Source organism: Ahaetulla prasina, chromosome 1 (assembly GCF_028640845.1).
Source record: "Ahaetulla prasina isolate Xishuangbanna chromosome 1, ASM2864084v1, whole genome shotgun sequence".
In the NCBI taxonomy this organism is placed as follows: Eukaryota; Metazoa; Chordata; class Lepidosauria; order Squamata; family Colubridae; genus Ahaetulla; species Ahaetulla prasina.
The window spans coordinates 213,166,387-213,193,193 of NC_080539.1; the positions used below are offsets into that span (position 1 = coordinate 213,166,387).

Here is a 26,807-nt window from a genome sequence, read left to right on the forward strand (position 1 = left end):
GGAGCTGGTGGAGAAGTGGCTGAAAAGGAGAACCACTCTCCTTAGTAAAGCAGCTCCCGCGGGAGCGCCTGACTTCGGCGACGGCGGGGCGGCAAAGCAGCCAAGCAGACACCACAACGGCCTCTCGCCTCGGAGCAGCCCCTCGTCCACCGTCTCCCCCGGCCCGGAATCGACGGCCGGCGGGCTGCTTCAACACCGAGGGTCCCAGAAAGAGCTGAGGAAAAGTTTCGCGCGCTCCAAAGCGATCCACGTGAACCTGACTTACGACGAGCACCTCCACGCCAGGGCTCAGGAGCCGCTGAGCAGCGCGAGGAGAAGGGCGCTGCTGAGGAAGGCCAGCTCCCTGCCGCCCAGCACGGCGCACCTGCTCAGCGCCTTGCTCGAGTCCCGGGTCAACCTGCCCCAGTACCCGCCCACCGCTCTGGACTACAAGCGCCACTTGAAGCAGCACAACGAGCGGCAGTTCTTTCTGGAGCTTGTCAAGGACATTTCCAACGACTTGGACCTCAGCGCTCTCAGCTACAAGATCCTCATCTTCGTCTGCCTTATGGTGGACGCCGAGAGGGGCCCTTTCCTGGTGGAAAGCGGCGGCGGCGGCAAAGCAGCCAAGCAGACACCACAACGGCCTCTCGCCTCGGAGCAGCCCCTCGTCCACCGTCTCCCCCGGCCCGGAATCGACGGCCGGCGGGCTGCTTCAACACCGAGGGTCCCAGAAAGAGCTGAGGAAAAGTTTCGCGCGCTCCAAAGCGATCCACGTGAACCTGACTTACGACGAGCACCTCCACGCCAGGGCTCAGGAGCCGCTGAGCAGCGCGAGGAGAAGGGCGCTGCTGAGGAAGGCCAGCTCCCTGCCGCCCAGCACGGCGCACCTGCTCAGCGCCTTGCTCGAGTCCCGGGTCAACCTGCCCCAGTACCCGCCCACCGCTCTGGATTACAAGCGCCACTTGAAGCAGTACAACGAGCGGCAGTTCTTTCTGGAGCTTGTCAAGGACATTTCCAACGACTTGGACCTCAGCGCTCTCAGCTACAAGATCCTCATCTTCGTCTGCCTTATGGTGGACGCCGAGAGGGGCTCCCTTTTCCTGGTGGAAAGCGGCGGCGGCAGCAAGAAGAGCTTGGTCTCTAAGGTCTTCGACGTGCACGGCGGCGCCCCCGTCCTGCCTCGCTACAGCACGGAGAACTCCAACGAGATGCAGCTGCTCTGGGGCAAAGGCACCGTCGGTTATGTGGCCGAGCACGGCGAGACCGTCAACCTGCCCGACGTTTACCAGGTAACGGCTGGCGTTTCAGCAGCCCTCCTTGGCGACTCGATAACCATAACAGAATAACTTTATAAAACTAAGGTCTCCGGTTTAGACTCAAAAAAAAACAAAACACAACCCAACACCACCAAAACAAAATCCTCCTCAAATTCATACCGTAGTTATCCAGAAGGGCAGCGTGGGAAGAAATCTGTTTAGATGAAAGCATAATATCTTGCCGAAATGAGGTGCCGGTTATCTAGGAGCTGTTACACATGTTTTATGGCGAATTGAGGGTGGGGGGGGGAGAAGAGATTTCGTATTTACATTTAAATATACGTTCATGTATAAATACAATGTGCCGTCAGAGAAGGGTGTTTGCAATCAGAGTAGCCGAAACAGAGCGAGCGGTTCCTTTGTGCATATATGTGTGTGATTAAAGGATTCAGATGAGTGAGAGATAGATGGCAGCAGCTGTGTAATTTATGGCCAAAGAATCCTGTGTGGGTTAAACTAAAGACTCAAGAGAAGTCATGCCTATTTTTTCCTCAATGGCCAACTAGAGGCTGAAGTAAAACACAAGTAGTCTTATTTTACAGTGCCTTATACACTGTAAGCCGCCCTGAGTCTTCAGAGAAGGGCGGGATATAAATGTAAAATAAAATAAAATAAATAAATAAATAAAATAAAAAATAAATAAAATTTTATTCTCCAGCAATTAGTATTGAGAAGTTTATTCTTGCTTTGCCTGTTAAATCTAATGGGTTTCTTGGTTAATAACCTATAGCTATAGCCTTGCCGTCCCTCAAATAAATGCGCTTCTGATCACTTGTTTAAGTCCAGCTGGATCTCTAGATAATAGTAATTTTGGACCCATGAAGGTGCCTATGAGTGTATCCAAAAGCAAACCACGGTGATGCCAAAATTACAACATGCATGTAATAACCATTATGTAAAAATAAAAGGCTCAATTTGCCCTTTTGATTGCATTCATTTGTATTTATTCCAGGGATGGGATAGTTTGGCTGATGCATAGTATCTAAAAGGAACATCATGGATTTATGTGAAAACATTTTGGTTTTGACTGTTTAACTTTTAATATTGCTATGTATCGGTCCATAAATAATTTGGAAAATATGCATTGGAAAATAGGGGAGTGTAAATAGAGAACTCTTGTCCGTAGGCATCTAGAGGAAGTAAGGGACAAAACATCCATGCAACTTAAGCTGCACCATTACATGCTGTATCATGATGCAAATACGAAAGGATAGGGTTCATATCCTGATGTCACAATGCATAGGTAGTGTTCTCATATCAACATGATCAGCAGCATCAAGCGAGATATCTATGCCCTCGACTGCAACTTTTGAAAGCAGCCATCTCTATTTCCAGGATCACATGCTGCTCTCTGCAGCTAACATGTCCCGGGAAAAGATTTGACTGCTTTAAAGAGGTGCAGATAAATTCACATCCCCCTTTTGAAATGGAATCCAAAACATTGCACAGAACTAATTTTTAGTTCTTGATCTCCTTAACATGGTATGTGCTTTTTTAAACTGTTTTGTACATTATGTAGATGTTTTCATTGGCCCTGTGAATTCTTATCAAATTAATTACTGCCAGAATTTAATAATCCTCCTGGTTATTTGTACAGACGAATCCATTTGTAGAAAAAAAAATAGGTTTCCTTTATGTGGTTGACACAGAGACTGATTAATAAAGATATTATTAGGTGGAAGTGCACAGGTTAGTATATAGGACTGCTACTAAATATGAAAAGCTGACTAGCGGTGGGGGGGGGAAAGGCAGTCTTGTAAAAGGATATTATTATACTGTACCTCTAGAATTAATTGGCAATAAATTAAATCTGATCAGTAAAACACTTTTTTATGTAGAACAGTCAAGATAGTGGGCTTTTATGTAGTTTACCTTGATAGTAATGGGAGTGGAGGGGCTACATCGTGGTTTTTCTGTAAATCACCATCCAGAACATGTTTAATTTTGGCTTCTTATTGTTTAGCAACCTATATTAAGTCATTTTCACTCCCAAATATAGTTTGTTTTCATAAATGCAGATAGTGTAAATTTGATTGATTGATTATGTGTTAATAAAGTTGTTTCCAATTCTTAGCAATCACATAGCTACATTTTCTTCATGATGATCTATCCTTAACCTGTTCTTTTAGGTCTTCTAATGGTGCACTCATCACCATTGTAACTGAGTCCATCCACCTTGCTGCTGGTAATCCTCTTCTTCTTCTTTTTCCTTCTTTTTCTCTCAGTATTAGAGTCTTCCCTAGAGAGCTAAATCTTGGCGCAATGTGTCCAAAGTAGAATAATTTGAGCCTAGTCATTTAATCCTCAAGTATGAACTCTGGGTTGATTTGTTTGCTAGTCTATTTGTTTTCTTTGTTGTACTTGTAAATTGAAACTTATTACGGTAGTTAGAAGGCTAACTAGTCTGTGAAATTACTTGCATGGAACTAGTTGTTCCTATTCTACCTACAATTCTAATAGATAAAATTGTGGGAAGCAATATGAAATGTAAACATACAGATTTACTGACCGATAGTCTCACTGTAATGTAGGAGCTCCTGCTTTAAGAGACAGAAGGAACAGATGGATTACAAAATAATTGTGATTAAGATCTGGGGCAAATTACAATATTTATTAAATCTGTTCTGCCATATGTTCATCTTTTATAAGGTCTATCATTAGGTCTTGGCTTTTCATCTAAAAGAGTAAGTCACTGATTTAACCCAACCCTGTAAAACACTCTGTGTGCCATTCTGGTTTTGGAACTATATCAAGACTTATTTGTCTCCAATTATTCAGCTGCTTTTAACACAAAGAGCTATGGACTTAGATCTTAGAGATTCACTGTGGAAAGAAACTGCTGTATATGATAATTTATCAAAACTGCTCTCTTCTCCTGCAAGCTGAGTGCTTGATCAGTTTTACAGCTTTTTTCTTCTTGTTTAAAAGTAAACCTGTGGATTTACTTCTATACCTATTGTATGCAACAAGTTGCATTATATTTATTAAAAAGTGTTTGGTTTGACTAAATACTGCTAGGTCAAGCAAATATGAGCTTCTCTTTCATAAAAAATATGGAATTTTCTTACATCAGGGAAAGGAATTGTGCTTAAAAAATTTCCACCAGAAATAGCTGGGTTCCAATAATAACATGTTGATTACAATGGCAAAAGAAATACCAAATTTGGATCTTCATTGTGGACTGTTTCAGTCCAAACATCAGTGCACTCACTTCTTATATATTACACTATGTCTCCATTGTGATTACTATATTAATTCCTTGCAGGTAGCCAGATAGTGCCTGGTTTGCAAAAATCTATCCCAACTTAGTGTCCTTTCAATGGATTGAACTAGAACTCTAGATACAATAGTGGGAGTTGTTACACCTCACTTTTTCTGTGGTGTCCTATGGACAGGACATCACAGAAAATAAAAACTATTGTCTATTGCTCCAAAGGACAGGAAAATAAAATAATATATTTAAATTATAGGAAAGTACACGTTTAATGCTGGGAGGATAATAGCCAAACATTTGGAGCAGTTAATGAGCAGGAAAGAGCAGGAAATGAAACAATTATCTGGAGAGGTGGTGGGTTTCACTTTACTGGATATAGTCAGATGGAGTTAGTCAGCTTTCTCTCATGGATGCTTTATTTTAAATTTCTGCAGTCAAATAGGCAGTTGGTATGATAGTCTTAATGGACCCTTTCAAACTGTTTCATTCCATTCATTTTAACTCCCATTTTTCCTAGTATTACTTGTGCAGAACTACCATAACCAGGATGACTAGAAATGGTAGCAAAGAGTTCATTTTTGTGTACCTCTTTGCTGCCATAGCCACCCACAGATTTGTAAATGAAAATGATAGTTCTAACATCTTTTTTTTCTAGATAATAATGGAACAAGTTAAATGATAGAATAGCTGTGTAGTGCTGCCTGAACATATTATGAATTCTTTTTCTGAAAAGATAGGTGACAGTCATGGTTTGGAGGGCCTTTGCACATATTCTTCTTGTGTGCCAATGATACCTGTAAGAATAAGAATTAACCCTTTATCTTATAGGTTGTTACTAGCCAGCTCACACTTACTCTCAATTCACTCAGGGATAAATGAAATATTAAATAATCACAGATTTGAAGAAATGTTAGAGTGGTCAGAGAAAAGAAGTCGGGTATTTTTTTGTTTTGTTTATTGAGTGTTCTTTTGAATATTGTTGTGGATCTAACCCTATGCCCTTACTTTATAGTAATTTTACAGAATTTGATACTTTCCTATTGAACATCTACATGAAACTTGAAAGTTCACCCAGTAACTTGGGTTTAGGAATCATCAATATGATACATCTCGACTCCTGGTCATCCAAGCGATACTGTCAGTGTTTCATCTCAGTATCCGGAAACTGTGAGAACCTAGATAGAGAGGAATAGGCTCAGTCATAAACCTGAATGAAAATGAGTAGCAGTTCCACAGATTTTTCATCTCTAATTCTGGATGTGGCCATACTCCCTAATCAAAAATGGTATGCAATTTGAGGGTCCTCATGGACTCATAGTTCCAGCTTGAGCGGTAGCTGGCAGTTATGGTTAGGAGGGCCTTTGCACAAAATCCTTCTTGTGTGTCAATTATAGCTGTTCCTGAATCTGGAGGCTTTGCTCATGGTCATCCACACTTCAGTGAACCCTTGCTTGGATTAGTGTAACACGCTCCACATGAGAGTGCACTTACGGACAGCTCAGAATCTATGGCTAGTCCAGGATACAGCAGCATGAATAGTTTTAAGTGTGCCTCAGTATATCCATATAGCATGAACTGCATTGGCAAACATTCGGCCTTCTCCAGGCAAAATCTACCTTGTTTTTTCCGTGTCTTCTTTGGACTTCTTCTTTTTTTTAAATAGAACCCAACATTGTATATAACCCTCCCTGGAACCTAAATTTATCTTCTCTATCCCATGTAGAATGTTACGCACAATGTTTCATCTGAGGGTCATTCTGATTTTTCCCCCCACTGCATTACATTTTTTCTTACTCAATTTTTCATATATTCTTGACAGGATTTGCCATCACAGTGATAGATAATGTGAGGCTCAAGGCTCTGTGAAGCACATGGTATCTCAGCCTAATATTGTATGAAGTGCCAGAAAGGACAAAAGAAAGAAGGCTAGAATGAACACATAAAGTTCAAAATCAAGAGAGCAGAAACTATTACAGCAGAACACACCTTTTTGTTCAGTCTTTCTCAACTCTTTTATCCTGGAGGAAACCTTGAAATATAATGTTCAGTTCTCAAGAAAGCTCTGCATAAAAAAATATCTCTACAGCTACCGTAGCATTGCACAATGTATTAAGTTTAAAAAACAGTGTTTAAAAAGCAGTGTTTTTGTTACAAACTCACAGAACCCCTAGTAAAGCTGATTAAAAGGCTGCCTTTTTGCCTTCGTGTAACATGGTTCTTCTCTTTGATTAATTATTAAGAATTTTTATTCTTGATACCTTTGCTTATTGTAGTAACTTTCATTTGATCTACTGTACTCTTGGAAAAGCCAATATTTTCTATGTGCCCTGCATTTCACATATGAATGTTGTTTTTAGATAATCAAAGAAAAAGCTTTATTTTTTGTCAACACAATTTTTAGTATGCCAATTTTATATACTAACTAACCCCTTACAGATATATTAGAATTGACAGTTATCTAAACAAGAGGAAATAGTGTGTTCAAAAAATGAAGAGGCTTAGAAGGGCTCTTTAGTATTGAATACACACAAATGAGCAGCAGATGTTGCCAATCAGATCACTGTTAATCTCATGATATTAAAAATTAATAGCAATTGTTATTTTTTATTTATTTATTTATTATTTTGATTTATATACCGCCCTTCTCCCGAAGGACTCAGGATACTTTAAAATATCATTTAGTTCTGAACATAGCTAATTGCTTATCCATGAAGTGAATATATAATCAAAATAATAGATAAATGATGTTCTGAAGAATAATGATATGGAAAATAAAGTTCAAATGTTTTGGAAGAACAAACATTTCAGCGTTGCTGATACCTAAAGACATATTGGGGGTGGGGGGGAAACCCCAAATCCTGTCTTTTGTCCTAGTTATTTAAACTTAAACTTTAAATACACTTCATAATGTAAATATGTTATTGGATGCTAAGTTTAGAATAATAGAGTATATTCTCTTCTATTGGTAGGTTAATAAATATCCGTGTTGAATATTTAGTGTTACATAGAAAAATGGAGAGGATTGGACACATTTTCACATTTTTAAACCATCTGCTTTTCTTCCTCAAATCCTGATAAGTTTGGCACTGAAATCACAGGTTTTACACTTGATTCAGTTAGATTTGGACTGTATTTCTGCTGGCATATGAAATTGTTTCAAAGACAGGTGAAATAAAGTGTACAAAAATATTCATGGCAAAATGATGTCTTTATGTACATATTTTATGACTTTAACTGCTAGAAAGCAGTTCATTTGTGTATCACTAAAAATATCAATTGATTCCAGATCATTAAAGTGATTATTAATAAAAGAGAAAACTCCTTGGAAACTATTCTATTCTGATCTCAGTCTCATAACAAGCTGTATAAAACTTCTGGAATCCAGTGTTTGGTGTTTCTTTAGGAGCGTGGTTTACTACATATACCCAGCCTGAGTCAGTGGTTCTTAAACTGTTTGACCCAATTAATATTTTCCTGGTCTCAAATTATGTCATTATGCCCACAAAAAACCCAGACTCTCTTTATTTCACTCCAGCTTCTTGATGGCAGCAGTTCCAAAATGGATCCTTGAAACACTATCAAGCAATTACAAGTTGCCCCATTACTTCCACAATATACCCAAATTATACCTCTGGGAGGAATTACTTCTCAGTTTAAGAACCACTAACCTAAATTGTTGGGTTTACCAAGACATTTTGTACATAGTATAGATAAGAACATGCACGTCTATAGAATTATAAAATGGATTGGACTACACACCATGCATAATGAGTAATTGTAAGTAATTATAACTTCCTACTCACCTGCTTTTTGCTACAAAACAATAGTGCTTTACAATAGAGGGCAAAGAATATAAAACAGTTTTTGTGTCATTGGTCCATTTCTTCCACATAGCATTCCTCGCATCCAGTCATGGAATTTCAGAGAGTGCAGTTTGAATGACTTATTAAATCTGGGTCATAATTCTTCGGACCCACATCTGTGGATGTACACACCTCTGTTGCTGCTTTTGATTGCCAGTAAGCATAAGTGGATTCAGGTTTAATTTGAATTTATATCCCGCCCTTCTCCGAAGACTCAGGGCGGCTTACATTGTGTAAGGCATCAGTTTGGCTTTGATGCCTGCTTGTTCCTGATACTTTATGAAAGGCAATATTGTTTAGTCAATGGTAAAGCTGGATTATGTTTTCTATTATTAGTTTTGTTATATGAAGCCATGAAATTAATATTGTGTTACTATTTTTTATCATCATCTTAGCTGTGCTTTATAGTAAGATTGGCAATTAAACCTGTAATGTTCGGGTTACACCAAAATGGCTGGCCCAGTTTACAGTCTTAGAATGGGTGATGAATTACAACTGATGTTCCACTTTTTTGGAGGGGGGCGGGGACCTAGAAGGGTTGAATTGAACTACTATTGTTGGAATAGGGCTGTGATGGCAAACCTGTGTCAAGGGTGCACAGGAAATGGCACGCAGAGCCATGTCGCCTGGCACGCGTGGTGTCACCCATTCCTCTTCCGGGCATGCGTGCACGACAATCAGCTGGCCTTCACAGGTGCCGTAGTGCCAGAAACCGGAAGATCAGCTGGCCAGCTGATTGTCGTACACGTATGTTTGCCAGTAAACGGAAAACTAGCTGGCTTGTGCACATGCGTTCCCCGGGACATCCAGCCCTTGCTAGCCAGGAGCGCTACCCCAGTTACTCCCCTGCGCCAGCCCACCTGCCTTGTCACCGATACCGCAAGGAAAGGCCCTGAAGCTCCGCTGCCTGGGATCCACATGGACTGCGGCAGGGGGAGGCCAGGCATAGCTGCCTGGAGCGCGAGGCTGGCAGGAAGATAAGGAGCCTCCACTGCCTCTTAGCTGGTGCAGACGACCTGCTGCCACAGCCTGCCGCTGCCCTCTCTGCTCCGCCAGCTGCTCCTGCCACTGGAGCTGAGAGCTTCCCTGTCTCCCTGCTCGAGTGAGCTTCTTGCACGGCCACAAGCCTCCGGTGGGGAGACAGGGAAACCCCGGCCTAGCCAGCAGCTCTGCTCCTTTTCCTCTTCTGGGTTCCAGCGTGCCCCTTCACCTCTCACAGCCAGGAGAAGGAGAAGCCACTGACGGGGAAGCGAGCTGCCCCCAGGAGGACCAGAGGGGAATGTGGTAAGTGGTAAGAGGTGCGGAGAAGTGGATATGCTCCCTTGGAAGAAGTGGTGGGAGAGGGTTGTACCAAACTTTGCCAGCCCGAATGGCCATGCTGGATGCTGCCTGGAGCTCGAGGCTGGCAGGAATAGGAGCAGTGGCAGCAGACCATTCACAACAGACAAGTTTGGTGCAAGAGCCTTTCCAGGCCCAAAACGAGGCCATATGTGCAGGTGGTGGTGGTAGCATCTTGGTCCCTCTATCTCGGCCTCTGAACGTGCAGCCTCCGCCACCCTGCCTAGACTCCTCCCTGCAGGGAGCCACCAGCAGAGCAGGTGTGGCTGGCAGGGCTTTGTCAGACCAGCAGCCGGTGAGGGTGGGGTGGATGGGCTGCCTGCGCTGGTGACCCCATGGCCATCATCAAAGCAGGACCAAGAAACCCTGTTGGCTCACTCCGCTGGCTGTACATGTCCCCTGGACTGTGGGTGTCGCCACCTCCCCCTGCTGCACAGCTCGGCAGCAGGGGTCGGGTGGAGGTACCGCGCTGCCTGCAGTTGGGCCTGACCTCTGCAATGCCCGCTGCTGCACCGCCTTGGGACATGGAAAAGCCAGTTGGGTTTGGATCACAGGATGTGGAGGGGGGCTGCTGAGAAGTTAACCCTCGACTCTCTGCAGATTCCCACCCACCTACCAACGCCTGGATGGGGTTTCTGAAAGAGGCACCTGTAAATTAACGTGCGGCTGCAGTGCAGGTTCAGTTCATGTCTGAAGGCTACTCAGGAAAGATCGGAATCGGGGTGCTTATTTGCCGAATCGATTTTTCGGAAGGAAAAGATTGATGGGTGGCGGGGTTGGGGTGGGAAGGGAGGGAGGAGAGAGAGAGAGAGAGATTCAGATTCTTCAGGTATCAGTTTTAGTTTAGTCTCAAAAGATTTCAGGGCATGAAAAAGGAGAAACTCCGGCTGCCCTTCTGCTCCTTCCCGGTGTCGCGAGGGTTGGGCAGGGATGCCGTGCATGTTCACTTCATGTCTGAAGGCTACTCAGGGGAGATCATTGGCTCAGCTGATGGCACAGCGGTGGGCATGGCAGAGGTCGGGTGATGGGCCCCATCGCAGGTGGCACAGCACCCCTTCAGTGACCCCACTGTAGGGGTGCACATTGCATTATGGGTGCCGCCACGCATGAGGGTTGTTGCATATGCACTTTCAGCATCCGAGGAAAAAAAGGTTCGCCATCATTGGAATAGGGCATCTCCTAATGGAGTTGTTGTAGCTCGTCCTCTCTATTTAAAAAAAATATTGCAAAGGTTGTTACTAAGGTGGATGTTTCATAATAGCTCACCTTATTCCTAGTTGCATTCTTCTAATTATATCTTGACATAGGCAGTGGATATCTGTAAAATCTTAACGAAGGACAAGGCCTTTGAAATGCAGTGATTTATATGTTTTAGATTTGTCTTCTCCAATCAATTTGGTCATTGAAATTATGAGGACTGATCCAATATTCCTTAAGAGTTCCAGATTGGGGAAAGTTATTTAAAAGATGTTCTTTGTTCAACAGAGCATTAGCTGAGGTTTCAACATTTACTGCTTTTAAATTATATTTATGTCAGGTAGAACCTAAACCAGAATGGTTTTAATTTTAGTCAAATTTCAGCAAGAAATTGAAAAAAACAGCAATTTGCAGGAAATGGTTTTAAGAAGTAGGGATAGAAAAAACATTCTTTTGTAAATGTTTATCCACAGTGGATAAAACATTCTTTTCCTCCCGGAACAGCATGACTATTCTAAAGGGCTGTGAAATAAATACCATATTTAGATAGCATTAACATAAGCCAGGTCAAGAAACAAATATGTAGCACAAGACATATTAATTCTCTACAATTTGTTGAAATAGACTATAAAAAATATAATCATGAAAGCCTGACAGCATTTTCCCTTCCTTTCCTCTTATTTCAAAGAAAGTCAAGTCTGTTTTCCTGAACTAAGCTCATGTTTTACTAATGGTGGCCACATATTTTCTTCAAAGCCAACTTTGTTTCCCTCTGCAAAATTTCTTCAAACAGAATATAAACACCTCAGCAGTACTTTAAAAAGTGTTATTTAAGGAAGCATTAAAAACAGCATCTGCACTTGTAGTTCCCAATCATGTCTTCCTTCTGATGCAAGTGCTAACATTCTTCCTCGTAGTTACAGTTGAAAGTAGTTTGGAGATTGCAACTAAACAGAGTGCAACAACATCCATAGCATTCTTCTAAGACCAGCTGTATGTTTTCTCCTGGATTTCAACTTTTCATGGATGATGCTGAGGATCTTTAACAGTTTGGAACGTCAGTACTTAGAAACACTTCTAGGATGTATCTACTGTTATTTTAAGATATACACAGAGGGGGGCTTTTAGTGTCCCTTGGCTAGAATAATTATGTTAAGTGGAGATATGGGAGATACTTAGTGGCACCTTGATTTTGGAATATCATTCCCCTAAGACAGGCTAACACCTGATTCATCATGAGCCTTTTGGCTCTAGCTCAACGCTAACTTTTTTTCTTATGTTCAAAATGTAGCATTTGGAGCCTGGTCATGCTTTTAATCACTTACCTGATTTTCTATTAGGAATTCTTGCTGATTTAATTTAATTTAAATAATTTAAGTTCATTTATATCTTACCTTAATCATATTTATAAAAAACTCAAGATGGCGAACATACACAATATTCCTTCCTCTTCCTATTTTCCTCACAACAACAATGTTGTGAGGTGAATTAGACAGAGAGAGAGGTACTAGCCCACCATTCCTTTCATTCTTAAGGCTATATTTTATTTGGCAGTAGGGTTTATCCAGTGGTGGGATTCTTCTGGTTTAACAACCGGATCATGCATTTTGCGTGCTGCGCACATGTGCACATTTCAACAAAAAATCACCTTCCACATTAGTGCTAGGGAACTAAAACAGCTGAGGCGCAGCAATCTGCTCTGCCACACTAATCAGCTGTGAAGATAAAAGTAAAGTGCAGGGGTGGACGGGAGGGCCCAGCTGATCGTCGGAGCAAACCGGTTTGCTCCAAGCTGATCGTCGGAGCTACCGATTCACCCGAAATGGTCCGAAATGATAGAATCCCACCCTGGGTTTATCTTGTAACATGCAGTGGGATCCTCTGGATAGCAGCAGATTTAAGGGTATGGTGTGTAAATAGCAATAGCAGTTAGACTTACATACTGGTCCATAGTGCTTTACAGCACTCTCTGAGCGGTTTACAAATATCAGCATATTGTCCACAACAATGTGAGTCCTCATTTTATCAACTGCGGAAAGATGGAAGGCTGAGTCAACCTTTAGCCAATCAGGATCAAAATCTAGACTGTGGGCAGAGTTTGCCTGCAATACTACATTCTAACCACTTCTCCACCAGTGGCTAGAATAATAATGTATTTTCTGTTAATATGCCCATTGCTGCGTTTATTTGGGTTTGCTATAACAGGACAAAGTATAGGCAATTTACATCCCATTTATTTTCTCTTTTAAATCAGAAAAAGGTCATATTTGGGCTTATACTATACTAACTGAATACCTGTAATACGCTACGAAACTATATGATCGGGCTTGATAAATTGACACAGCTTGAAAATTAATGAGTAGTTATGACCAGCCTCTCCTCTCCCCTTCTCTCCCTCAGCCTTGCCCCACAAAAGCCTCCCCTCTCCTATCCCCTTCTCTGCCTCAGGCTTGCCTCACAGAAGCCTATCCTATCCCCTTCTGTCCCATATTTTTCTGCAAGCATAACTAAAACCTAAATGCCTGCTGACGTAAAAGACAATCCTCTTCATTTGTGTATTGATTTTGTCATTTTGACTGGGAAAATGGCAAAGTCCCTGCCTTTATGCAGTTTGGCATAGCAGTTGTAAGTCATTTGAAGGCCAAATACTGGGAAATGTAGTACTTCTGCATTTGTAGAGGCATACTATAATTTGAAGAAATAAATGTTCCTTAAGACTAAAATAAAAGGCGATGTTTGCAGCTCCCTTTTTACTTGAATGCTACATTTCATACTAGCAACTAAGTTTTGTTTTTGGGGGAAAAAATCCTTTACCATCTTCAGAAAAGAAAATATTTCTTGCACACTGATATAATCAAAATGCAGCAGAAGTATAACATCTTAATTGACTTAAAGGAAAAAAAACCTTAGAAATCTTAATCCACACTCTTCTGAGAATTTATTGAAACATCTCCATAGTACTAACTAGATATATTGTCAGGACTTTAAAATAACATAACCTTTTGGGAAGGTATTTTAAAAGGAACAGTGGGGGAATTTATGTAAATAAGGAAGGAGGGAGGGAGAGAGGGAGAGAGAGAGAGAGAGAGAGAGAGAGAGAGAGAGAGAGATGTTATACCCTAGTATTCTTCATTCCTACGTTTGAAATTTCTGATGAGAAAATAAAATTTTTATGATGACAATCATTCAAATAAGCTAATATCAAAAACAAGGAAAATATTTTTCTTCTCTCTCTATAAATGACCATACTTTAAATCAAATCTCAACAATAACCTAATCTATATTAAGTAGCTATCTTAATAACGCAATTTGAAATTTAGTATTGCCAATCTACCTTGTTGTTTGGATCTTGTAGAATTTTAAACTTCACTTTCAGTCTTTTACTTGATCATGTAAAATTAATTATACTGTATGTCTCTGCCATCAGTTTATTATCAATACTTATTGGAATGATTTGAAATTAGTAAAATCTTGGCAATATATTCATTTTTTTAAACATTGCAATTCTTCCTAACAAAGATCATTTTTACTTTTTCAACCTTATCTGCCATATTTTTTTCAAATCTCATATCTTTTGAAAAACAAATCTTTATTTATTTTTGCTAAATTCCAGCAGACATTATCTTTTTTGTAATAACATTAAACCATTTGCTTGCTGTAAATACTGTTTTTCATGTTCATGTTATAATTGAGCCGTACTTCCTAACAAACAGGAAGCAGCAGGTGAAGCTAAACAGAATCACATTACATACCTGTACAATTAGCACAGGGCTCCTCCAAGGCTGTGTGCTCTCCCCACTTTTTTCTGTATACCAATGACTGCATCTCTAACGATCCATTTGTTAAACTTCTGAAGTTCACAGATGACACAACAGTGATTTGAGACAATGATGAATCCGCATAGAGACAGGAGGTTGAACGACTAGCCTTGTGGTACAATCAGAACAATCTGGAACTGAACATACTCAAAACCGTAGAAATGGTGGTAGACTTTAGGAGAAACCCTTCCATACTTCCACCTCTCACAATACTAGACAACACAGTATCAACAGTAGAAACCTTCAAATTTCTAGGTTCTACCATATTGCAAGATCTAAAATGGACAGCTAACATCAAAAACGTCATCAAAAAAGGAAAACAAAGAATGTTCTTTCTGCGCCAACTCAGAAAGCTCAAACTGCTCAAGGAGCTGCTGATCCAATTGTACAGAGGAATTATTGAGTCTGTCATCTGCACCTCTATAACTGTCTGGTTTGGTTCTGCAACCCAACAAGACAGACACAGACTTCAGAGGATAATTAGAACTGCAGAAAAAACAATTGCTACCAACCTGCCTTCCATTGAGGACCTGTATACTGCATGAGTCAAAAAGAAGGCTGTGAAAATATTTACAGACCCCTCGCATCCTGGACATAAACTGTTTCAACTCCTACCCTCAAAACGACGCTATAGAGCACTGCACACCAGAACAACTAGACACAAGAACCTTTTTTCCCCGAACGCCATCACTCTGCTAAACAAATAATTCCTTCAACACTATTTACTAAATCTGCACTACTATTAATCTTCTCATTGTTCCCATCACCCATCTCCTTCCACTTATAACTGTATGACTGTAACTTTGTTGCTTGCATCCTTATGATTTATATTGATATTGTTTCCTGATTGCTTATTTGTAGCCTATGACTATCATTAAGTGTTGTATCATTAAATGTTAAATTTGTACCCTATGACTATCATTGTGTTGTAAGTGTTGTACCTTGATGAAGGTATCTTTTCTTTTATGTACACTGAGAGCATATGCACCAAGACAAATTCCTGTGTGTCCAATCACACTTGGCCAATAAAAAAATTCTATTCTATTCTATTCTATTCTATTCTATTCTATTCAATTCTATCCTATCCTATCCTATCCTATCCTATCCTATCCTATCCTATTAATTTATCCATCCATCCAGTGTTTAAGAGTCAACACCAATTTGATGGTACATAATCAGTCTTGTTAACCTGATATCCTGATGATGAACTACACTGCTGTAGGTACTCCAATGTAAGATCTAGAGAGCATTTTGCATGGATAATTGCAAATATATCATCTGCAAATAATTTATGTACTTGATTTGATGGTTTAATTCCTGAAATTTTATTTTCCTGCTTAACTTCTTTGCCAATGGTTCTAATGCCAATAAAATGAATGAAAGAAGAAACAGACTTATTTACGTTTTGATGCCAGAAGTCCATTTACAATTAACATTTTATTTTTTTATAAATAATATGAATCCATATAAAATTTTAATTACAATTCATATCTTTAAAAATAAGAGAAAGGTCTTATATAAGAAATGTAAATTATCAGAATCTTTGTCCACATCAAGAAAAAATGCAACTGTTTTCTTATTTGTTTAATTTATATTATTATTACATTCAAAATATATCTGATATCCTCATATATCTCTTTGATATATGAGAATAATATCAGATATATATTATCTTTTTTAGGACAAAGCCAGTCTGCTCAGGATATATTAATTCAGATAGAACGCCATTTACTGTCTTTGCATTGCTTTAGAAATCTTGTAATCTACTGCATTGTATTTTATTGCTCTTATTGCTTTAGATATCTTGTGATCCACTGCATGTTTAACAAAGAAATTAGTCTCTATGATTCTGGCTCAGTTGGATCATTCCCTTTTATATAAATCAAATAATTTAGAGCTTCCTATCATGTAAAAGAAAGTACATAAATTGTTAAAACTAATTCAGTAATTAACAGTGTAATCAAAATCTCTTGGAAAGTCTTGTATTAACTTCAGGAAAACAATAAGGTCCTGGAGATTTATTCAATTTCAATCCGTTCTGCTTACCTTTGGTAATTGGTTTATTAAGAATTTCCTTTTGTTGATCTATACATTTGGTGAACTGTCTTGTGTTTAAATATTTTTCAGTTTGTTCTGGATTTGGTGTCTGTTTGGTGTACAACAATAGAATAATATTTTATTTAATAATTAATAAACTGATTTATCTCCTCCATTGTTGAAACATCTGTTACCATCTCACATAATTTTTGTCTCCTTTTCCCAGTTGATAAGGTAACAGTTTATCTAGTTTCAGTTCATTCACCTATATATCCTTCTGATTTTATACAGCTTTTTATTTGATGCTAAGGAAATAAAAACTTTCTCGTAAATGATTTGCTAGAATTCATCAAAAGTTAAACTAGCTTGGAAGAAGCACTTTGGTTTATGTTGATGTTTTAGTTTAATATCTTCTTGCTGTAATGATAAACCATTAAGTCTGCACCTTTTCCAGGCAAAGGGTTCCTCTGTGTAAACTGACAATTATTGGATTATGATCTGCTAAGTGAACGGTGCAGTTTTTACATTTATAAGGTTAGTAAGCAATGAGCAAGAAATCCAATGCAAGTCTAGTCTTGGATAAGCTTTATGAGCAAGAAAATCATAAGTAAATTTCTTTTTGAGAGGATATTGGCATCTAATGTGAATTTGAGAGACAGAATAGCAAAATATCATCTGAGACATTTTGGGGGAATTTTGGCCAAAGTCCTTTTAAATGATCTACATTTGTTGAAATATAAAGAAAGGATTCTGTTGGTATTTGTAAGAGTCAGACTTCTTCCCCTGCAAACTCAAGAAGAAATTGAAAAAAAGAACAATTCTACTATAAACTGCAAGCATTTGCAGATGATTTGGCTTTTATTAATGAAGAACCAATAGAGAAAGGACAAATATTAATTAAAGAATTAGAAAGATATGGAACTGTAGCAGGACTGAAAATCAATAGACAGAAAACAAAAATTCTAGCAAAAAATTTATCAGAACTACATACGACAGAATTGGAAAGAACACTTGGACTCCAAACAAGAAAAATCAAATATTTAGGTACACGGTTGACAGCGCACTGCAAAGCAATAAAAGAGAACAACTATAACAAACTATTACAACAAAAAAGATTTAGAACGATGGACTAAGATGCAACTGTCACTTTTAGGAAGAATAGCAGCCATAAAAATGTCTATATTACCAAAATTTCTATATTTGTTCCAGACTATCCCAGTTAAACTAGAAAAGACCTTTTTCAACGACCTTAATAAAACAATAGCAAAATTTATCTGGCAGGGGAAAAAACCCAGAATAAAAATGAAACTACTACAAGATATGAAGAGCAGAGGAAGATTCGGATTGCCAAATTGGGAAATATACTTTAGTGCAGCAACATTAGTTTGGTTAAAGGATTGGATTAATTTAAAGAATAAAAGAATGTTAGCTATAGAAGGCCACGACCTGCAGTGAGGATGGCATGCCTTTCTGTGGGAAACAGGGCTTACAAAACAATATTTCCACTGACACCTGATTAGAGATTCGCTAATAAATAATTGGATTAAAGTTAAAAAGAAACATTACATAAAAATCCCAACTTGGCTATCCACAATGAAAGAAATGATCCACCCAAACAATCTAGACCTGAACAAAATGTTAAAATATAAAGACCTATTAGATATCCGTGGAAATTTAAAATCAATACAGGATCTCCAAGAACAAGGGCTACGAATCAAATGGTGAGCTTATCTCCAAATACAAAGCCGATATAAACAAGATATAAAAGACTACGGAATATATCTCAAACCACAACAATTAGACAAAATTTTATTAGGATTAGGCAAAAAAAATATTACTAAAATTTACAAATAACTTCTTGAAGTAGAACTGGAGGAAGAAGTAGTAAAAGGATGTATGATTGCATGGGGTCAAAATATTGAACACAATAGAAATCTATCAGATTGGGAGAACATATGGAACAGAAACCACAAACTAACAAAATCAACAGCCTATAAAGAAAATGCATATAAAATGTTCTACAGGTGGCACCTACCACCTTCGAGATTAGCAAAAATGTACCCAAAAATGAGCCCCATATGTTGGAAATATAAAAAGAAAGAAGGAACATACTACCATATGTGGAGGTCCTGCCCTGAGGCTTGAAAATATTGGCTTAAAATTAAAGATTGGCTACAGGAAATTACTAATGAACAATTAGATTTAGAATCAGAACTCTTCCTACTGGGGATCTTTAAAAAAAGTTAAGTAAAAAGCACAAAATATCTAATACTACACATATTAACTGCTGTCAGGATGGCCTTCGCTCGATGTTGGAAACAGCCATGCATACCCGCAGAGGAACTTGTCATACAAAAGGACATGAACTGCGCAGAAATGGACAAATTAACGCTGAGTTTAAAAGATAAAGAGGCATCAATATTCTACAATGTATGGGAACAGTGGTATAATTGGATAGAACGGAGATAGATTAAAGATAGATAGTTTTTAACTGTAAGTAATAGATAAAATAAGAATGTAAATACACACAATTGAATTTTTGTAAATAACGCATGAATTATTGTCATAAGAAAACCACTACAAACAGCTGTTGTTGAGTGATATAATTTTTTATGTTTTTGATGTAAAAAAATTGAATAAAGTGTATTTTAAAAAAAAAGGAAAAAAAACTCCATAAGATTTTGTTTATGATAATTTAGAGCATAAATTGAAACAATTGTTATTTTCCCTTGTTTGGCCTTAAAATGAAATATTTGGTCTTGAATTTGTTTTTTCCAGAGTCAATGGTAAATTTTTCACATATATGAGTATTCCATTTTTTCATCCACCTAACGCCACACAGATAATTAACATAAGTTATATACAGTCTAATAAATTAATAATTTTAATGCAAATCTTTTGAAGATATATAATATCATATTTAATACTTATGTATTATCAGTAAAAGAGAATATTTATAGCTCAGAGTTGAAATGAGTGCTCTCAGAGCTTGTTTGTTTGTTTTTTGCAGATGTTTCATTATCCAAGCTAGAGAACATCATAAATGCTAGTGCTAGTAACATACCTAGCATTGATCATGTTACCTAGTTTGCATAATGAAATGTCTTCAAGAAAACAACAAGCTCAGAGAGCAACAAGGACCCCTCAATTTACACATTACCTTTTATTACTTTCAGAAAACCCTTTCCTTTCAAATGGACCACTTAGTCCATTGATATTAGTTGAAAATGTTTCTATAACTTATTATGCCAATTATCACTGAAAAAAAGCTGCTGCTTGATCCAATTGGTCTTTAATTGTTTTGAGTATTTTTAAAAATCTATAATTGCTAATGACTCAAACATACTGTTGGTGACTTCAACTGAATATATAAAGCCTTTACTACCATCCATAAAACTGGAGACAAATGGCTTTTAACTATATGATCTTTCTCTCTCAAAGAGATGTCATGGAAATCTCAATCTCTTTTAAGTATGCAGCATTCTTCCACAAAATCTAGAACAGGAGTGTCAAACTCAATTTTATTGAGGGCCGTGGCCAGGGTGAGCGTGGCCAGCTTGATGTTACTCGTTTCGGGGGCACCTGTGGCGATCCGAGTCTTCTGCCAGTGAAAACGGGCTCCCAATCTCCATTTTCGGCTGCAATGGCCTCCTGCAACTCTCTGTCAGAAAAAACAGAGGTCAGGAGGGCAGCACACAGTCCTCCTGAACTCTATTTTAGGTGGTAGAGGCACTGCGGGCTGGTCCTTCACTGTTTCTAGGGCAGACCCCTGTGCCAGATCTAAGCACCCTGCAGGCCGGATCCGGCCCATGGGCCTTGCATTTGACACCCCTGATCTAGAAGGATCTTATTTGTCCAAACGCATCTCAATATGGGTCAGGAACAGTGTGCTGGGATGCAAGGGAATATACAAGAACTACAGCATAAGGAGTTAGGGTGCATTAGGTTGCAAGGGAATGGATAAGAGGCACACTGCCAGTCAGAGAGGGTACGTGGGGGTGTGAGGGATGTGTGGCAATGCAGCATGGGTTTAGGAGGGTGTGCGGGAATGTAGCATGGTTTGAGGAGAGTCTGCTAGGGTCGGGAAAGGTCTGCAGGGAGTGCATGACAGGCACTATGGATTTTGGAGCTGCATGGGGGTACAGAGTGGATAGGGAAGGGGTATATAGTTGGTGCATCATGGGTTGGGGAAAGTGCATACTGCACAGGGATAAATGAAAATGCAATGGAGGTATAGCAAAGTTTTAAATAGGGTGTGAAGGGATGCATGGGTGGTAGGTAAAGAATGTATTAAATGATAACCAAAATGAGTCATGATTAATAATTAATTCTGTTTATATCTATCTACCAGCTATTCCCCTTGAGGTAAGAGGAAATAAGTTAGTATCAGGCTAAATTTTTAAAATGCTACTAAAAATGTTAGCAGTTGTCAATGTTTGCACTTTTATGGTTTTCATTTTGCATCAGAAGAAAATTGTACCAGTCAGGAGCTTTCTGTCATCAGCCTCATTGCTGATGGCTATCATGTTTCTATTGCCTCTGTAAGACAACTTCAATTGTAAGTTCTGTCATTCTTCGAGATTTTGTTTTCTTTCCAGGGCATATAGGCCTGTGATGGCCTGTGATGACGGAAGTGGCACGCAGAGCCATGTCGCCTGGCAGGCACAGCGTTGCCCATTATTCTTCCGGGTTTCCGGCACATGCATGCGCATCGGCCAGCTAGTCTTCTGATTACTGGTGCGCATGCGTGCACGACAATCAGCTGGCCTTCACATGTGCCGCAGTGCTAGAAACCAAAAGATCAGCCGGTCAGCTGATTGTCACACACACATGCGTGCCAGTAAACAAAAGACTAGCTGGCTGGTGGGCATGCATGCCTCAGGACATCCACCCCCTTGCCAGCCAGGAGCGCTGCCCCAGTCACTCCCCTGTGCCCGCCCAGCTGCCTTGTCACCGACACCATGAGGAAAGGCCCTGAAGCTGCACTGCCTGGGATCCACATAGGCTGCTGCCGGGGGGGGGGGGCTGGCATAGCTGGCTGGATGCTGCCTGGAGCACGAGGCTGGCAGGAGGATGAGTAGTCCCCTCTCGACTCTGGACGGGTTTCGCAGTTGTGATCCTGAGCCAACACTAGGGAAGGAGCAGAATGGCAGCCAGCTGCCCCGCCTGCTGCCCCTTCACTGGCATTGGTTTGGCCGGTAGCGCAGCAGCGGGCATGGCAGAGATCAGGCAATGGGCCCAACCGCAGATGGTGCAGCACTCCCGCCCAACCACCTCCGCTGAGCCGTACTCTCCGGTTGCCGTAGTGGGAGGTGGTGACGGCCACAGTCCAGGGGACACATGCGTCCGGCAGAGCGAGCCAAGAGGGTTTCTTAGCCCTGCTTTGCTGGTGGCCATGGGGTCACCTGCACAGGCAGCTTATCCCCCCCACCCTCACCGGCTACTGGTCTGCCAAAGCCCTGCCAATCACACCTGCCAAGTCCAGGCAGGGCGGTGGAGGCCGTGCATTCGGAGGCCAAGGTGGGGCCAAGACGCTGCCACCAGCCAGGGAACAGCTGCTGCTTTGTCTCACCAGAGAACGGGTCGATACCCGGTTGCCCTCTGGCCTGGCGATGCGTGCTGAGCTCACCAAAAGACTCGCAGTCAGCTGAGTGAGCGTAGCAGAGCAAGAGGCAGCCAGGTTGCTCAAGGGCCCTGACCCACCAGGCGAGGGAAAAGCAGCGGTGGGCAGCAGAATGCTTTCAGACGTGCAGCTTTTAATCCTTTATAAATCATTGTTCTTTTGCTATAAGTAACAGAATAGCAGCTAATGTTCTACGGTGACTGAGATGTTGCACTTTTTTCATATGTTCATATGTACATCTCACTCTGATCTGTCCACCTTAGTATCACATGAGTAAATGTAGATAGCTTATAGCCTTCTGTATGTTTTGGAGTGCAGCTGCTATCAACCTCTAGCCGTCGTAGCCAGGGGCTAAGAATTACAGGAAGCATACTCCAACCATCTGGAAGAGGATGCTTTTCATACGTTCACAGACCTCATTGGACATATAATTTAGACTATTATAAAACCCAAGAATTTACAATAATATAATATTAAATGTAATTTATATTAATTAGGTTTAATTAATATTTATGTTAATTAGGTTTAGTTAATATAATTCTTTAGCAGCATATTGTTTTGAAACTCTTGATAGAACTTCTCTCTCCCCTCTAATTTAATAGCTTTCCCACATGTCACCCAATTGTTTCACAGGTTGTGGCTTTCTGCCCTTTCTTGGGTAGAGAGTTTGATATTAGATACCGTATATACTCGAATATAAGCCGATCCGAGTATAAGCCGAGGTCCCCAATTTTACCCCAAAAAACTGGGGTAAACTGGGGACTCGAGTATAAGCCGAGGGAGGGAAATGAGGCAGCTACCGGTCAGGGAAAGCCTCCCTCCCTCAGCCGAGAAGGCTGGCGGCTCCCCGCCCGCCTCTCACTGCACCGGCAGGGCCTCCCCGCGCTAATGCAAAAGCCCGCCAAGTTTGCACCATCCGGTATAATGTGAAAAAAAGAAGAAAAAAAAAACCTCGAGTATAAGCTGAGGGGACGTTTTTCAGCACAAAAAACGTGCTGAAAAACTCGGCTTATACTCGAGTATATACGGTAAGTTTAGAAATGTGTCTTGCACAGCAGAGTGACCTGCTCTTTTCAGTGGATTCCCCCCTCACTTCCTGCTTCCCTACCCAACCATATTTTCTTCTCCTATCCACTCTATTGTTGTTTTCTTTTTCAATGTGTTTATTCTATTGTTCTGTTACTTTACTACTGTTAAGTTTACACTTCTTTTCATTTCTCCAGTTTTACTGCTGCAAGCCACAGCAGTAGAGTAGCTCCATAGGTGGCAAATAAATTTTAACACATAAATAAAATAAAAATCTTGTTGGATTTGTATAAGGCTGGTCATTTCGTACAATCTTGATATCTTCATTAGCAGAGTTAGAAGTATTTTGTTCCTGAAAGGAGTAGAGAATAGCAGACTAAGAGAAATGATAAGGAGTAAGGGACTTTTTCCACTTGCTATATAGCCCTGAGGAGTTTTGAAAGCTCCAGTGAATGAGATTCTATTTAAGTGTGGCAATCTGCACATATTTGTAGCAATCCAACATTTACATTTCTTTAATTTGTATTGTGAATTGTTTCTTAGCATATGTTATTCAGATAAAAATAGATAGAAAACATAAACTAGCTTTCTATAACAAGATATTCTCCAAATGTGTTGAACTAAATATTCTTGAATTCCTTTCTGGAAGTATCTGGAGTCTGGAAGTATCATCCAACATATTCTGGAATTGCCAGGCTCGAAAAGGCAAAAATAATTATAGCAATTGCAATGCATTCTGCCATGAATTGGGTTTCAGGTAAGGTAAATACTTAAGAATACATTTAAATAAGCTATATTTTTAGATATAAATGAGAATAAGAGAAAGTTATTGTGTAAAATTTATATGTACCCAAAAAAATAGCTGAAAATGCAATGATTAAGATTAAAAGAAACAGGGAAAATGCAAAAAGTTTTTACTGGAATTAAAAAAAATATTCTAGAAGTAGATAAAAAGGGTTAAACAAGGAGTCTTCAGCTGACTGAATGCGATTAAAAATAAAATGATTAAATTATTTGAGATGAAACTGAAGTCAGGTAATGCTGGAAGAAATAGTTTAGTAATTTTTATGGCTGTGGTAATGTTAGATATAGGTCAGGAAGCCATAGTAAACACAGATCATGGTGAAATACAGATTTACGCTAAAGTCTTCCTTTTTTCTCTTAAGCACGGCTTCTAGCACACCAGTGCATTCCTTTTGACGTCAATTCCCCATTGTGTGCCTGCATGCTCTCTTCTGACACTTTCTTCTGCAATGAATGTAAATACAAACATCAATTCTCTGCTTGCTAATTATCCCAGCACTGGGATGAGCATTCCCAGGGGAGTGGAGGAACAAGGGCTATAAATAGAGATTTTTCCCTTTTCTCTGCTTCCTTGGGATCTGAGTTCTGGACACCTTATTCACTGTTTGAGGTCATACACACACACACACACCCGGCCTGGATACTGTAATGGAATGGAAACCTGAAGTAAATATGTAAAAACACAGTTGCAGTCAAGGAACTTTTCACTTTATTGACTACTTCACTTAGTGACTGATTTGCCTGTCTCAATTATGGCCACTAAATGAGGACTGCTGGTATGTGGAGATTGCATTTCCGCATGGTGTTCAGAAGAATGTTTTTTATCGTTCCCTTGTACAAAGGAAAAGTTATAAGAGTGAAAGCAAAAGCTATTGGAAGATTAGTTTGTTATGTGTGTCCAGGAAGATGTTCTCAGAATTCTGATTGAAAGGATAGTAGAAACATAGTAGAAAGCAAAATTTGAGATGTGCATGTTGAGTAGAACACTTCTCAGCAGATTATGGAGAAATATATGAATGTGAGAAAATTTACTGCATTACTCAGGCTCCAGTTGTGGGATATTTTTCCTGAATATAAAATTGAAGTTTAGTTAATGAATGCGACAAGAGTAACATATAGTGGAAATGAAATATGTGTAAGAATAAATGCATTGTTTAATGAATGTTCAACATTGAGCTTAGAATAAGATTAGGCTATGTAATGTTTCCTTAGTTGTTTAATATATTTATGTATGAAAACAAAAATAATACTTATGCACTCCAGTGTGTAATTTTAGAGAGATATTGGGGAATTTGAATCTAGACTATGCCTAGATAGAGCAGGAACCTTTAAAACCACTAGATATATCTTACTATATTGCTTGCTTTATGATGATACTCATGGTTAAGTACACATTTAAACAAATTTCTTAGTCATTCTGATCAGTTTTATTTAGAACACTTTCAGGCTCAGGTAGTTTTTTTTTTTTTAAATGTAACCAAATTCTGTCATGGAGTATGAAAGATATGCAACATTTGGGTTAACATGCTTAATTTAATCAATATTATTTTATATATGTAATGTGTTTAATGGACTGGGCATTGATCATAATTGTCTGTCTATCTGTCCCTCCGTCCATCCATCCATCCATCCATCCATCCTCATGGTAGTGTTTGGTATGTATTGGACAGAGACATGAATGTGTGTGCAGACAATTCTTTGTTATTGATTGAAAACAAAATGATTTACAACAGATATTAGATTGTATGATGCAACTAGAATATGGATCTGGAAATTAATGTATTGAGGACCGAGATAATTATGCTTGACAAGGAAAATGGAGTGAATGATTGCAAATTATATATAAACAGCAAAAAACTAGAGCAAATACCGGTAGATGAATCTGTGTGTCTAGGTAGAGCAATAAGAACGTTAAGCAGTGTAAATGTTGATAAAAATATAATAAATAATATGTGATCTTTTATGAAGAATGAATATTTCTTGAAATAAAATAATACGTTGTATATAAGAATGTGCTCCTGCCCATTTTATTATATAAAGTTGAGTATGTCAGGATGAAAAAAAATTAATGCAGTTGGAATGGGGTACTTAAGAATTTGTACAGTATAACAAGAGATAAGTTCAGGAATGAATGGGAAATGAATGTGCACTGAATTAAAAAACAAATTAGTGCTATGAAGGAAATACATTGAGGTAGTTTGACCTTAGGGAAGAATGCACTGGGAGCAGGATTGCTATCACTAAGTAATACAGTTGTAAACCACAACATCACATTATAGCATCACTTAGTGACAACAATCTTGGGCAGGGGTGAAATTCGACCAGTTCGGACCAGTTCAGGCAAACTGGTAGGGACAATTTGAATCGGTTCGTAGAACCTGTAAAAACCACACCTGGTTGGCCCCTCCCACGCCCACTTGCTGCTCATCCCTTGAACGCGCGGCCGTCCTGTGTCCATGTGCCAGCCAGACACGCACACACCATTGCCTGCTGCCATTGCGGTGTCCACAGGGCAGTGGCTCGTTCAAGAAGCAGAGCTACTCCGGTAATTTTCACTACAAGAAGCCTGCAGCCACTGTCTACTTTTTG

General features: G+C 39.6%; 1 protein-coding gene and 1 long non-coding RNA gene across 4 annotated transcripts in view; one reads left to right on the forward strand and one right to left on the reverse strand.

The window, feature by feature from the left end:
* Positions 1-933: 933 nt before the first annotated feature.
* Positions 934-26,807, forward strand: part of PDE11A (phosphodiesterase 11A) — a 172,310-nt gene continuing 146,436 nt past the window's right edge. The window contains exon 1 of the mRNA XM_058189722.1: positions 934-1,271. Within this exon, the coding sequence (XP_058045705.1) occupies positions 1,053-1,271 (219 nt within the window). The 5' untranslated portion in view covers positions 934-1,052. The remainder of the gene's footprint in view (positions 1,272-26,807) is intronic.
* LOC131201694 (uncharacterized) overlaps positions 5,485-26,807 on the reverse strand; it is a 55,228-nt gene continuing 33,905 nt past the window's right edge. Inside the window, exons 3-5 of one of the 3 annotated variants that reach the window (XR_009155952.1) lie at positions 14,663-14,760; positions 12,850-12,939; positions 5,485-5,687 (exon numbers count right to left, since the gene is read on the reverse strand). This is a non-coding gene — a long non-coding RNA (uncharacterized LOC131201694). Of the gene's footprint in view, positions 5,688-10,803; positions 10,921-12,849; positions 12,940-14,662; positions 14,761-26,807 lie in introns of those variants that run through there. The other 2 variants (XR_009155953.1, XR_009155954.1) reach the window with 2 other exon arrangements.